Below are 15641 nucleotides of genomic sequence, written 5' to 3' on the forward strand. Positions count from 1 at the left end.
GATCTCCAAGAGTATAGTATACTTTTAATGTATTGATTCTGCCTATATAAAAATTTCAAAGCGTCGTTGTCAAGGGAAGTAAATATTATACAAAGATAATGCATATAAATCTAGGTGTACTCGGAAACGCTTGTATATTAAAATATTGAATAACTTTTTAATTCATCTGGGATATCTTTTACAAGAATCAAGACGTAGAAGTAATCTAGTTTATTATTTACGTCGCGTTGCGCGTGACTTTGTTCGTGGTTTTTTTTTCTTGACGTGTAAATCAGGTTTTTTTGTTTGACTTTATGAATTGTTTTATGAAATGTTATTACTATAATAATGTTAATGTTATTTATTAAAGAATACGTTTTTTTCCCGCTATTGTTTGTTATTTCATTCACGCATTAAATTCAGTAAATGCAGGTAACTCAGATTCCCTTCACCCCCAACACGAGATGCAATATAAATACAAATTAAGCACATGGAATCTCAGTGGTGATTGCTCGTTATTCGTTAGATTCAGCTCACTGAACCACATCAGGTCATTGGTAGAAATTATTATTTTGCCAAAATAAGTAATTATTGTTCTAGGGTGTAAATCACTTAAGCTTTTACGGAGAAAACGATGAAGCCGGTCGGAAATCGCTTGATCGTAGATAATTTGAGCCGCTCTACGTTGAATACTGTCAAATGGAAGAAGCTGGAAGAAGCAGATGTGAGAGCAGTACTCCATATGAGGCCAATTTTGGGCCTTGTAAAGTTTTAGGCAATGAGCAGACACGAAGTACTATCTCGCTTTGATAAACACAAGCTTTTTGATGCCAATTTGACTTTACCTTCCAATTGACCGCGAAACTGAACAAGGTTGGAAGTATCAACGCCAAGTATTCCGATACTAGCTTTGGACACAAGGGGAATTTTCTCAAATTGTGGAGAGCTCCATAACTCCCTGATTCAATATTTCCCGTTTCAGCTAATTAGGAATTAAAGCAACGGTTGCCTGTTTTAACTGCGCTCACTAACCCTTCAACCGTAACGTCAAAATATATACAATGCTTTTATGAAGCATAGCAATCAACAGTAGCGAATGATTACAAAAGCCTGCTTTCTGTACCCAAAATATCAAAGAGTTCACTAATTTAGTCTCCCTGACCGATTTCGGTGATCATCCTCAAGGCAACCAGCCAATTGCACAAAGGTGTGCGCAATATAACAACAAGAGAGCCATCATTCTCAAATTTGACAAAAGATTAAAGATTGCAGACGCACAGCCGACGATTTGCTTTCCAATACATAAACATCAAAGAGTTGACCGATAATTTATATGGCGACACATTTGTCTATTTTAAAATGCAAAATGTATGCTAACTTAAACGTTATATTTCGAAGATATTTCGCATTTGACGTCCTCATCATTCAGTCCCAGTCTGTTGCCAACAACTTCATAAAATGAATCTCATGAAATCTTTAAGTTGTACTTCTAGAGACTAGCAAATGTCGAGGGCTCCGAAAGTTCCGAAGTGAGGAAGTTTTTAAAGGCAACGAGGCGGAAAGCGAAATTCATGTGAAGTTACAATTTGCTATAGTAAACATGTTTTGCTGGCGTCGCTCCGTGACTACAATAAGTGCAGACTACTATGATCTGTATCTGGTTTTTCTTGCTAGCTCATTCCGGAAACCTTTAGAGTATCCTTTACCTAACTAATCTATATCAAATATGATAAGATACTTCTGTTAGCTTTTTCAATTTTACTAAAAACGATATAGACCTTTAATATTTATACGACCTCCGTGGTCAAGTAGTGTGTACATCGGTTTTCATGGATACGCCACTCCGAGGTCTCGGGTTCGATTCCCGGCCGAGTCGATGTAGAAAAAGTTCATTAGTTTTCTATGTTGTCTTGGTGTATGTGGTACCGTCGTTACTTCTGATTTTCCATAATACAAGTGCTTTAGCTACTTACATTAAGATCAGAGTAATGTGATGTTGTCCAATATTTATTTATTATTATTTCTATTTTATGTAATATCGATTACTTTTCGATTCCTTCTAGTATTTTTACTTGCTTTATAAAAATGGTCCAAGTCAGTATTCAGAATTCAAAAAAAAATTCAAACTCGATATTCGCCATAAAAAACTTGATGCTTAAGCTTTCAAGACTCAATAATTTAAGAATAATATACAAAATGCATATTATTATGTCATTTCGTATGTTATACGACACGACTCAAATGAATACCAATAGTCATGGCGATCGATTTTACCCAACTTTTTCAACAAAAATACTTTTTAAATCAAGATATTAATATTTAATGAATGAGAACTAAATTTGAGTTAACATTGTTAGCAAAAAAAGGCAAAAATATTAGGTTACAGAAAATATATAAAATACTCGTAAAGAAATAAGCTCAAGACCCAAACCACGGCAGCTGAATTGACTCAGGATGCATAAAGGCGGGTCCAAGTAACATTAATCACTGAGACAAAGGTTTGATGCTATATTGTTATCTTGGTTCATCCCTCGAGGGTACTCTGGGGGATGACGAAAAATCTATTACACGAAATATTAAGTAAAACAATTTACGTAAATCCCTCGATAATTCTTACTCTTATATCATATATTAATATTCGGTCTAATAGTAATAGGTTTATGTAATACATAGACGATATGTCAAATTACTATATTCCAGGATTCAAACTTGCGTCCCTTCGGGAAAATCAATGGGAAGTACCACAGCGACAACTCATACGTAATATTATATATATTTAATTAATAATGTCATTTGAAACTTATTCGAAAACAAAAGATACACAAATTCCAGTTGTTAGTTATTCATGTTATAAAACTAATTTATCACTCGTGTATTTTTTATATAAACTGAGATAGCCCAGTTGTACGAACACGTGAAACTTAACCGATGACTGCAAGTTCAAATACGTACAAATACCACTGAGTTTTCATGTGCTTGAATTGTGTTACGAACACTTTTCTCTCGTGCTCAGTGGTAAAGTGAAACCTGCATATCGGATAAGAATCTGCCACATTTGTCTCCACCAATACGTATTGGGGAGCAGTGTGCTGGAATATGCACTAAAACTTTTTACTTAAAATAAGAAGATGCCTGCACCCGCCTTAGGTATTTCCAACCTACTAATTTATTTCTGACATAAATTTCGTGTCCCAAAATAAATATTTAATATCATAATCTCCATGAAGCGATTAATCAAAATACACCCACGTTAGTACGTCTACACTTCTCATAAAACCTTTTCTCTCTATTTTCATGGCAAACAAAAAAGCCCTTAACAAGAAGTACATCACTATAAGGTATTGTTTTTATAAATCGCCGCCCACACTAATGTCGCGCGTAACGACCGGGCGTGCTAACTTGTTTAAACGGAATGAGGTGTTAACCGCCCCGGGCCGGTTAGCGCCGGATAAAACTGGATAAAACCAGACCGGGCATAAACTACCGGGCCTTAACGACCCGTCTAACCTGACCGTGCTACTGATGTATTAGTTTTAATACCCATTGTATTTAAAAGACAAATTAAACCATATTCTATACATTTTTCCCAAGATTTTTACTTATCAATTAGTAAAACTAAAACGTAGCGATTTTTTATGTTTTATAATTTCTCCAAAAGCATGCTGTCTATGCGATTGTTATATCTTATCTAAATATATGTTTTTTTAATGTGCTTGCTTTTATTGCTAGACAGTATCGCAAACTAAATTTTGGAATCGGAAGTAGAGTAGTTAAAAAACAAACAAAAATTTAATATTTTTCCAAATTATATTTGTATATATATACTTTGAGCAGTGTCACTAAACTAACTTATATTAATTAAGTTAAATATCTTAAGTGACGACACAAGAATAAGGGAGGACATCTTTCACTTGGTTGACAGCGCAATGACAATGTAAAGAATAACTAATGCCTCTCACGACGCCTTTGTTTCAGACGGAGGTGACGACTCAGCATTAGGTGTCCTAATTTCACGTCAACATTATTTCAAAAGAAACTATACCTAAAGTTTGCTTAAAAACCAATCCCTTAAGTTAGGGCAAAACGATCCATCGCAATGTGCCCCATATTACATGATATAAAAAACGAACTATCCGTTCGTTGAAATATGACAATAGTATCGATGAGACTTGGAAAACCGCGGGTTCCGTGACGACAATAATTGATAATGGATGACGTTGACGTCATTATGTCAGCGGTGATTGATTGGTTCGCCCTGGGCCGCCCTGGCGTATCGCAGCTACTATTCACAAAAAAAAGTAGAATTCGTATATAATTCTATACCAACCATAGTTCATAGAAACGTATACTTTTAAGATTATAACTATGTAGAATAAATATCTGTAATACAACGATGTTTAAGGTCGTCTACTTAATTAAATAAAACAAATTTTATTAAAACGTCAAACTATAAGTCACAGACTAATTAACATACAGAGAAAAACAAAGACCATTAGACAATTTTTTAGACATGTATAAAAAAACTACTAACCAATAACTCAACTATTGCATTAGTAGCATATTTAGTGGGTAATATATTACGAGGAAACGTTTTATTGTTAAACGTCTTGTCATTGCATTGCCGTTTAGCAGTAGAATATAATAAACGGGCTATTTCAAAACCTTATCACGAAGTGTTAATATATTAGCGTAATGCACGCCACGCACTTTTTTTGTATAAGTAAAGTAACCTAACCAACTGCTGGGCTAAGCCCCCTCTCTTTGAGGAAAAGGTTTGGAGCTTGTTCCAAAACGCTCCAATGCAGGTTAGTGGATATACATGTGGCGTGTTTCCCTTCACCGCTGAGTACGAATTGAAATTATAACACAAATTAAGCACATGAAAACTCTGTGGTATTTACTGGATTTGAACTCGCAATCATCGGTTATTACCGCTAAGCCATCTCGGCTCCATTTATTACTTAAACGAAAAAACTACTAAACATATTTAAATAAAGCCAAGATGGCCCAGTGGTTACAACGCGTGCATCTTAACCGATGATTTCGGGTTCAAACCCAGGCAGGCACCACTGAATTTTCATGTGCTTAATTTGTGTTTATAATTCATCTCGTGCTCGGCGGTGAAGGAAAACATCGTGAGGAAACCTGCATGTGTCTAATTTCAACGAGATTCAGTCACATGTGTATTCCGCCAACCCGCATTAGAGCACATGGTGGAATATGCTCCAAACCTTCTCCTCGAAGAGAGAGGAGGCCTTTAGCCCAGCAGTGGGAAAATTTACAGGCTGCTAATGCTAAAAAATATTTAAATATATCTAATACGAGAAGATTCGTGTTCCGGAGATGGCTTTAGTATATTTTATACATAAGTAGGTGCGCTTCGCAGTTTAAATCGTTTTAAATATATACTATTGAACTAGCAAGAGTGTATTTCGTTTTCTTGTGTATGATAATAATATCGCGCAATTCACAGACGTGACATTCAATCTCTCCGCTCGTATTCGAGTACTACGTGTACAGCGATATTTACAACTCACGTCTTATTTTACAAGATGTATAATGTTGTATGTGTGGGTCAAATCTGTGCTTCATCCAAACGATTGAGATGTTATTTTGCAGCTTTTAACCTGTATAAATTAGCAAACTACATTTTTAACGATTTAGTACGTGAGTTAAGAGGTTGTTTATAAAGTTTTCTTAATGAAAATCACATCACTTAGTTTGTTTAATTGTCTTGTAGTATCTCAGATAGAAATATGTTTTTTTTTTTTATGTAATAGAGTAGAAGAATATCAAAGGCGTATTAACCGTCACCAACATCGTAAACTAAGATGTCATGGCCATTATTCACAAAAACCTACCATCGGGTAAGGTAAGGTTATTCTTTCATATTTTGTTATGAGTAGACCGTCTTTCATACTAACATAACACATTTTAAATTACTAATATGATTATAATTATTAAAAAAAAAAGATTTATATCACCAACTCTTTTAAATCATAGCTATTAAATATTGAAATATGTAACATATAAACACATCATTTATTATATGTTGGCTCTAAAGTTATTATCTATACTAATATTATAAATGCAAAAGTAACTCTGTTTGTTTGTCTGTCTGTTACGCTTTCACAGCCAAACCGAATTTAGTAAAATTTGGTATAGAGCTAGGTTAAACCTCATCAAAGCGGCCAATTTTATAACCAACACCTGACAACCAACTCCTAAAGCCGGGGCGAAGGTCGACAACTAGTTTAAGATAAAAGTAGTTGGAACAAATACATGTGTGAAACATAAAAATAATATAATTTATTATAAACGACATATAATTATTCCTCATGATAAAATTATATATTTCGTTACAAATTTAACGATACTCGTGTATAAAAAAAAATCTCACGTCGATGTCGAAGGCTCCTGTTACGCTTCGACTTTGAGTTAGAAGATACTCAATAATGAAGCAAGGAGCTCAAAATCACGTCGCATAACAAAACAATCTACACCGTTTACGCGGAATAACGAGGTACGCCTCGTGTTCGCCGACGCTTCAGCAAACTTGCATGAGAGAATAGCCTTTAAATAATGAAAGCATAACAATATCGTAAAGGCAACGCTCCACGTGACTCAGTAGTCATGTGGAACAACCGAAACTCTGGAAAACTTATCCACTGGGTTGAGTTTCCTACACAAACTTTGCTACGCTTAATTTGGTTAACATGAATGTTTTTTTTTTAGTATTAAATCCGGTTCAAAATGCACATTATACCGAGAAAAATAGAGAAAGCACTCAGTAGTTACTCTTTAATGTTCCCTATTTGTAATTTGTACATTAAAGAAGCATTCCTGTAGTCCTTTATGTCTATACTCATACAATCTGTAACTTAGCTTATGATATAATAACCTAACTTCGCGTAGCATTGGCACACCCTGGCAGAGGCCTATGACTGCAGGTCAAACGGACTACGATTAACTGAATCATCTTGACGAGGATGACTACAAAAGTTCTAGTTTTTGTAAGAGATTCTAAGATTTGCGCTTTATATTTTATTCTTATTCTTTATACCATTATAATTATATTGTACTAGCCACTCTCCGATCGACGTTACAAAGAGATAGTTAATGATCCGTAGAGTGACTTAGGCTAATTTCTGCGCGCGAGAAGCGCTTGAAAGCGATGCGATAAATGAAAACAGCTATTATAGTTTTCATTGTACGAATTGATTTACTATACATATAATTGCTAGCTGAACTGTTGCTTTACTTGCAAAATGTATAAAACTGTACCTCTAGAATACAAACCAATATGCCCTATTTTACACCCATATCAAATTTCATCTAAATCAGTTCAGCGTTTTAATCGTGTTGAGCTTACAGATAGAGTTATACTTTTATTTTTATAATATTAGTAAGGCTAATAATGCCAAATTATATTTACTTACCAGCAGCGCTCTGTTGTAAGAATTCCGTTTTAATTGATGTTTTCTTTAAACGTCAATGTTAAATTAAATGTCACATAACACTTTCTGCAATTGACAATCGTATTCATGTATTTGTTATGTATAGTCATATGCCCTACTGACACCATGTTATTAAAAAATATATCATATCAGAACACCGTCATATTTATCTATCTTTGTTGTAATAAAAAAAAACAATCTTCGTGGCCGTCTCTTGTGGTCATATTAAACGTATCGCACAAAACATTATGACACATTTTTTACCGTAAAATATAACTCAACCGCGACCAGACAGCTGTAAGGGATTCGTAATCTTTTCTTTATTTCATTAAATCTATTGTCCCGGGGCTAATCAATCATCCGAGCGGTTCCTTTAATACGTACCCCGGCGGGAAATAAAACTTCACCTACATTTTCACGTTAATTATTCGTGGAACGAGAGGAACCTTGCATTTTCCTCTTTAGGTATAATTTGGTGATGTACGCTCGTTGTCTGAGTCCACTCACAGCGAGAGTAAACATGATGACGAAATAAAAATATCTAATAAAAAAAGTAAAAATAAAAACGTATGTACTTCTTTCATTTTGTACACTTTCACGTGATAATTAATTTACTATCAACATGCACACACGGCTGAATTTGAGATAAATTATTTACACAAGCACCTCTAAATTCTTGAGGTGATTGCCCGGATTTGAACCCTCTATCTTGTCGTAAAAAATAAGAGGATGAATATAATACCGGTGTTTTTTTTTTATGGTGTAAGTTGACGGACGAGCGTATGGACCACCTGATGGTAAGTGGTCAATATATTTCTAACATCGCCAATGCGCCACCTACCTAGGGAACTAAGATGTTATGTCCCTTGTGCCTGTAGTTACACTAGCTCACTCACCCTTCAAACCGGAACACAACAATACTAAGTACTGTTGTTTGACTTACAACCTACCAAGCGTGTAAGCGTATTTCTTCTTACATGTGTGTGTTAAAAAATTAACAAATCGTATCTCTGTGTTCTAAAAAACTTATACAGCCAGTACAATCGATTCATCCGAAAGATATAATATACAAAAATTCAATGAATTAAAAAATAAATCTATTTCAAAAAAAGAATTGTCTTCTTAACTCCAATTACAAAAAGAACGTTTAATAACAATATTTTAAAACAAATCACGCCATCTATTAGTTATTATCGTAAATTGCACGAACACTGGAACATAAACAGGAATGTGAGATACGGATAATGGGTTCAGCAAATGAAGCGTGAACCCCGGCCCCTCTCAAACTTTATAACAATGCATGTCAGAAGTTTGAAAAACACTGGCTAGTATTACTATTAGTGAACGTTGTAATCAATATTATCTACGTAGGAGCGTTGGATAGGAAGAGAAAAACATTATCGAAGTATATAGAACGCGTCGGGTATGACCCCAAAAGATAATTAGAAAGGTTCTTGTAGCAAGAACATTTTATATGTTACCAATATATGAGTAGATAAATAAAGACACTATATGAACAACATATTTACCAAAGGAAATGATCAATGTGTCTGTACACTCACAGACACTGTTCTTGTCGAGATAAAGCAACGTTTCAAAATTATAAAATCATAAATCGGTGTGAACCAAACGAAAGCGTGATTCAGATAATTGTTTTTTTCATACAAAATTTTTGTTACGTAAAAAATGATTTTGTAAAATATCTATTAAATAAAGGTTTTCGCGGAAACAAAATCTGATATGAGGACAAAACAGCCTTTAATATTTTAAAAATAATAAAAAATAAACGACGATGCCTGTATATAAATCGTCTCTACTAAGAACAGCGACAATAATACAAATGGCATTATTTGGACTTAGAGCTACAATGTAAGTATTTATTTAATAATTTATTTACCGTCGATTTAAAACACACAGTCGTCCGTTTACATGAAATAATATTTTTCAACAGCTGGTTTTTTGTATAAAATTGAAAACAATAGTAATAAATAAAAAACCAAAGAATTATTTATGAAATGAATGTTTGCATTTTCAGTAAAAAATCAGACATTTATTTGTAAGCGAACAAAACATTTTAGCGAACTCTTTGCTCAACATCAATATTAAAACGACTCCCGATAAAAGTTATGTTGTCATTTCCATCACATTCTGCGGTCTATATTTGTTTGTGTATGCGTAGACATTAGAAAACGTACACATGCGTTTGGTGAGCACACAAAGAATCAATCTATCAACGTCCGAAGGCTTTTGTGCCGTCTTGATATACAACCGAGCAATGCGTGGTTCACGAAAACAAAAAAAATGACTTACCGGCTTTCCTTTCGCCTAAGCTAGACTCCATTAGACAGCTGCATTATTGAAAAATAATCCTGAAACAAATTAGAAGGATGCATGTTATTATTCGTGCTCGGTTATATTTTAAATGTACTCTGATCTTGATGATATTTTTTTGCTATTTAACAAATGTAATGATCTTATTCCTGTCCAAGACACGGGCTTCGCGCGGGTGCAATGCTGATACTAAATATACTACAGAATATCTTACAATGTTTACAGTATTTCAGTCATTAGACAATACAAACCGCTATATCCCTGCGTTTTAAATCCGTAATATCTTCAAAAATATCCATTTAAATTACATGCTGCACACGGCTATATTGATCTATATTAAATGCACAATGTATTTAAGGTACGTAATTGGATAAGTATTAATGCTATATTGCTTAAAAACGCTTCGAATATAAGCCAATATTCGTAAAAGGTAAATGATAAAAAATGGTTTTTGTGGGTTATCCCTAAGAGACCACTGAGAACTTTTTTGAAGTCCTTTTTAAGGGGTGCAATACTGTAGTACATTATTTTCATCTATCTCGTAGGGTTAAGCCAGCGTTTGCAATGTAAGCGCAAAAATTGTGTTTATTTACGACATCACTTTAGTTACCTCTAAAATTATCAGTGTTTCTCTACGATATTGTGCATGTTTTATAAATATTATCCTTCCTCTTGAATCAATCTATCTATTAAAATAAACCGCATCAAAATCCGTTGTGTGATTTTGAAGATCTAAGCATACATAAATCTAAGTAATGTCACATAGACAGACAGACAGACAGCGGTAAGCGACTTTGTTTTATACTATGAAATAATTTGTTGATATTTATACACATTTGAAGTTAATTAATGTTGAGGGTCTGTGAAGCCCAGGTTGCCCATAGTTGGGCAAAGTTTTGCACCTATAATACGTACTGTGGAGCTTGTCACCACGCTGCTTGTCTACGATTCAGTGGATAATTAATGAATAATTGTAAATAATTACTGGATTATTATTTTTATAAAAGACATAATTTCTTATTGATTAATTAAATCAAGTAATTCCTCATATTATAGACACCGTCTCCCTTATATCACTATCAAATACAGATGACGTAGGTAATTTCGATTGTGTACGATAAACTTACGAATAAAATGCCAATAAATATTACATAACTTAGATTTATGACAGTTACTGTTTAGTCTTAGGTTAGGTTAGTAAGTCTTAGTTGTAGGCAAAAATGTTAAATTATTTGTTTATCTCAACCTGGGAGATATGTGATAAATATCAATGAATCTTTGTACGAAAATAATTTCAAATTTTATTCAGTTATTCAATAAAAAGTTTTTATGTAAAATCTATTCGTTGACTCTTAATTCGTACCTTGTTTACGTCTTTGACTTTATACCTATTAATCTAACAGACAGACAGAACGCTCGAACGGGGCGTTTTATTTGGGATATAACTTACTACATACATTTAATTAAATATCATTTAAGATATTATTCAACAACGAATATTGTTAGATGATTTTATTCTCGCTCGAGTATTATTACATTTAGTTTTGTCAAAAATTATGAAGTTATGCTTGATTAGACTTGTTACAAGACGGAACCACTGGATCTGTGAACAATCGTTTTTTTTTATTTTTAAATTAGTTACTTCTTTCAGTCATTGGCAATAGTTTGTAACGCCATTCTACAAATACGAAATTCACCGACAAATCAATTGCTAAGTAACGTTATAATCCATCGAATATTTCTTATATAATCATACGATCAACATACGATCTAACTTCGCTATAGCCCAAGCTTACAAAACTAAAATAACAAAAAAAAAAAACTCATTTACATTTATATATAATCTAGACGAATATAACATATTGCAACCACCGACCCTTTATTTCGCGACCTCAAGTTTGATAACCCCTGTTTTATATGTAACCCCCTATACATTGGGATACGAAACACATTTACGACGTGCTTAACAAAACTAGCATCTAACGCCCATAAAAATTTGTTTCATTGCTATTTTAGTGAACGTAAAAATTTATTTTTATGACTTGTTCGCTTCGTGTCTTCCTCTTCGAGAACACTTCCGATAACATCAAAATTAATTCCTGATGAGTAAAATGTATTTATATATTTTTTTTCAAATAAAGAACTATCCTATTTTTAGTCAACTTAAAAAAAAATAGAAGGTTCTCAATTCGTTTGTATTTTGTTTATGTTTGTCAAACCTCCACCATTTATTTCATTTGTGTAGGATATACCTCCCGCTCGGTCCCATTTACATTTGAAAAGTATGACTCCTAAAGGAGAAAAAGTAGATTTGTTTCTATGAGCTCGGATTTGTTTTTTATTATTAACAATCAAACATTTGAGTTCACCTGTTTGTATATGTAGCTAAAATCTAGCAACTGAATTTTGAAACAGTTCCACTCGACTGCGCTGAAACTTTGTACACACTTTTGGTAACAATGCAATCTAGTATAATATAATACTATGTAACAATGAATTAAATATGAGTTTGATTTAATAAAGGTATTTATATTTATTTCTCTTGAAGTGGATTGGAGCTTATCACGCTCATCGAAAATGGTTTTAAAATACACTTTTTTTATATATATAATGTAGGCGTACTGACAAATATTAATCATTCCTCCTATAATCAATGCTCCACCAATCTTGGAAATATATGTCCTCTGTGCCGTACTACTACAGTACACTAAGATGTTATGTCCCTGGTGCCTGTAGTTATAATATACCCCTAACCCTCAATTTGGTTTACAGCTATATTAGGTATTGCTGTTAGATGGTAGAATATGTGTTGAGTAAGTATCTAGAGAGCCGAGATGGCCCAGTGGTTAGAACGCGTGCATCTTAACCGATGATTTCGGGTTCAAGCCCAGGCAGGCACCACTGAATTTTCATGTGCTTAATTTGTGTTTATAATTCATTCGTTGTCATCATCATCATTTCGTTGAAATTAGACACATGCATATTTCCACACGATGTTTACCTTCACCGCTGAGCACGTGATGAATTATAAAAATAAATTAAGCATATTATAAAAATTAATTGATACTACCCGGGATTGAACCCGTCAGATTTGCCTTTATTTTTATTTTCAGCAAATGTTACTAATTTGATATCAACAAATTGTTATGGTCCTTAGGTTGCGTTCTGGACATGTTCCACTCAATAAATTCGATTTCTAATGAAGACATCAAATTCCCCAAGTTTGGATTTATGTGGGATAGAGGATTATCATTAATTTCCTTGTGGAATGCGCCCGAAATGCTGCCACGAGAGAGGAGTTGATGCGACGTTTCAGTGTAAATTTAAAGGATGTCAGCGTTTTTCAAAGCGGACTGTCCATACCCGACTTAGAAATGGCAAAAATGATTTACCAGTTTAAGTTAAAAGAAGTTGTTATTATAAGGCTACTATTATTATTGGTCTTGGTGGAAATTCTATTAAGGGATGGGACTAAGATTTAGCTGTATCGTTAAAAAATCCCAAAAAGAATATATATAAAAAACTATTTTACCGTCGGATGTCCTACACACTATGGAACATAAGAAACGATGTGTATTCTGTAATTTCAACTTAATCCCGACCACAAGTTGAACCAACTCCTATACTAACATATAAATGTTGTATGATACTCAGGACAGATTTTATTCAGTCAAGTCTTGTGGTTTTCACACAAATGTCAAATGTGAATTGTAAAGGTCACAATGAGAGAGTTCTTCGAATCAAGATATTTCACCTGAAGTAACCTGTCCTAATGTTATTTAATGGTTATTATGCTTTAGTTAAAAAATATCAACGTTAACGGCATTCTTTTGAATTATTATGATAAAAAATTATACAGAAGGATCGACTACCACGTCACGACGCCGAACCCGTCGGCTTATGAAGTGCATGAATGTAATGAAAAATCTTCATTCGATTACTCGAGTCAAATCGATTGCACAAAATGACACAAACAAAGATTTTCTTTATTGATTTTGAAAATCAAAATATACTTTATTCGAGCAGGCTTTTACAAGCAATTTTGAATCGTCATTTAACAAAACATATTAAGTAAAGCTACCTCCGGTTCGGAATGTAGATTCTACCGAGAAGAACCGGCAATAAACTCTGTAGTTACTCTTTTTCAACATCTAAAAATACAGTCATGTTAGTTAAATACAATTATATACGTACGTTGTTTATCCTGCCTGGCAGTCAACAAGCATTAACTCCACGCTTTTTTATCATTTAAACATAATATACACAAGAAAATGACTATTTAATATTGCGGTGATGATGATGTTGTCCTGACCGCTTTTGGCCTCGGCGACCATTCTCAAGGGAAGTCGACTACTCAGGATATATTATAGTGCGCAAATTGTACACTCGCTCTTCCCAAACTCTTATAATGGGACTTTTCTTCCGACAATAAAACCCAATATTTTTTTCGACAACGACCTTATATTCGAATCTAGAACTTCGGTAACTGCGACATTATATTTAGCCACTGGACCATCGAGTCCTTAAAAATTTAATTATTATATTCATAAGTAAATGAGAGTGATTTTCTGTGTTGAAAACAATTGTTTTAGCCTGTATTATTTCAGTTGGCGAGCAGCTGATTGATGACTTCCTTGACGAGGAGTTTAACCGAAAAATGGATATGACATTATACACGATAATGTTATTTGAGTTTTGTATAAACGGAAGGACGTAATTTAAAAGTATTTTAAAAGCATCTTTTGAAATACATATAATTTCAAGATTTTGCTAAAACAAAGCAGTTCAGTAACTATTTATTTTCTTCTTCAACGGATGACTTTTCTTTTGGTAGCTCTTTATGTATAAAATATTATCAGTAAAAGAAGAAGAAATAACGCTAGAAAAAAATGTTCAACTTTAAGTTGTATAGCTTTTCGGCGCAAACCTTGAAATAATCCTTAAAGAAAAAATAGAAATATTTAAATGTATAATTTTAACCAGTTAAATATAATAATAGTTAAAGATAAAAAAGTAACAATTGCTTTTAACCTCATTAACAAAGACAACGCAGTTTTTTTGAAATCACAAGTGTCATACAATAATTTTAATGATTTGTATAAAATAATTTCTAGAACAATCTCTCATGATTTTCCATACATATACTACAGGTTGAGAGTAAATAAACTCAATGTCCGTATTTAACGCTCAAGTGAACGAAGTTGCGAGTAATATAACTAATTATCATTGGTATGTTGTGGCAATGTTTGCACGTCATTGCCTAATGTACGTAATGTCAAAGGCTTCCTGTGATGTGTTAAGGTAACCTCTGAAAATGAATCGGCATTTCCAGTAACCAATAATACGGAGAGGTCCAACGTTTCGTTGACCTCATTGCGTTTGATTAATTAAAAATATTATTTTAACTGTATATTTTTTTCCTTTGCTCGTTTATATTTTTACCTCTACATACGTCATGTCGATAGGAAAACACGTATTTAAGAAAAACATGTGTCCAGAAATTATTATTTTAATTATTGAATTAATAATATTTAGTGAATTCTGAGATGTTAAATTAGTCTGAGATATTTTACCGTCCATAAATAGGTGTTATATGTATATAATAGTTCGCCCACCAAATTTATGTATGTATCGACAGGCTTGTTCGAGCCGTCGAAGCGATCGGACCTCCTCAGCTTGGAATAAATCAAAGAAGAATATTTCCTACGTTTAATTTCATACCTTCGAGGATGGATAGTAATCTAAGCCCTGACATTCGTGACGTCAGCAATGCTGACGTCTTGTTTTGTTAAAAACAAGCCGGGACAAGCCACTCCGTCATACATATTAAAACTTCTTTGTGAGAATAAGCAAAACTTCAAGATCGGTCAACTG

The 15641-nt window shown here is 33.5% G+C and overlaps 1 protein-coding gene across 8 annotated transcripts in view; it reads right to left on the reverse strand.

Annotated features, from left to right (window-relative positions):
• The window catches only part of LOC125064465 (disintegrin and metalloproteinase domain-containing protein 22), a 494578-nt gene that overhangs the window by 444201 nt on the left and 34736 nt on the right, over positions 1-15641 (reverse strand). For all 8 annotated transcript variants that reach the window (XM_047671514.1, XM_047671508.1, XM_047671510.1 and 5 more), the window contains exon 2: positions 9747-9805. In XM_047671514.1, the coding sequence (XP_047527470.1) occupies positions 9747-9777 (31 nt within the window). In that variant the 5' untranslated portion in view covers positions 9778-9805. The remainder of the gene's footprint in view (positions 1-9746; positions 9806-15641) is intronic.

Source organism: Vanessa atalanta, chromosome 6 (assembly GCF_905147765.1).
Source record: "Vanessa atalanta chromosome 6, ilVanAtal1.2, whole genome shotgun sequence".
Taxonomy (NCBI): Eukaryota; Metazoa; Arthropoda; class Insecta; order Lepidoptera; family Nymphalidae; genus Vanessa; species Vanessa atalanta.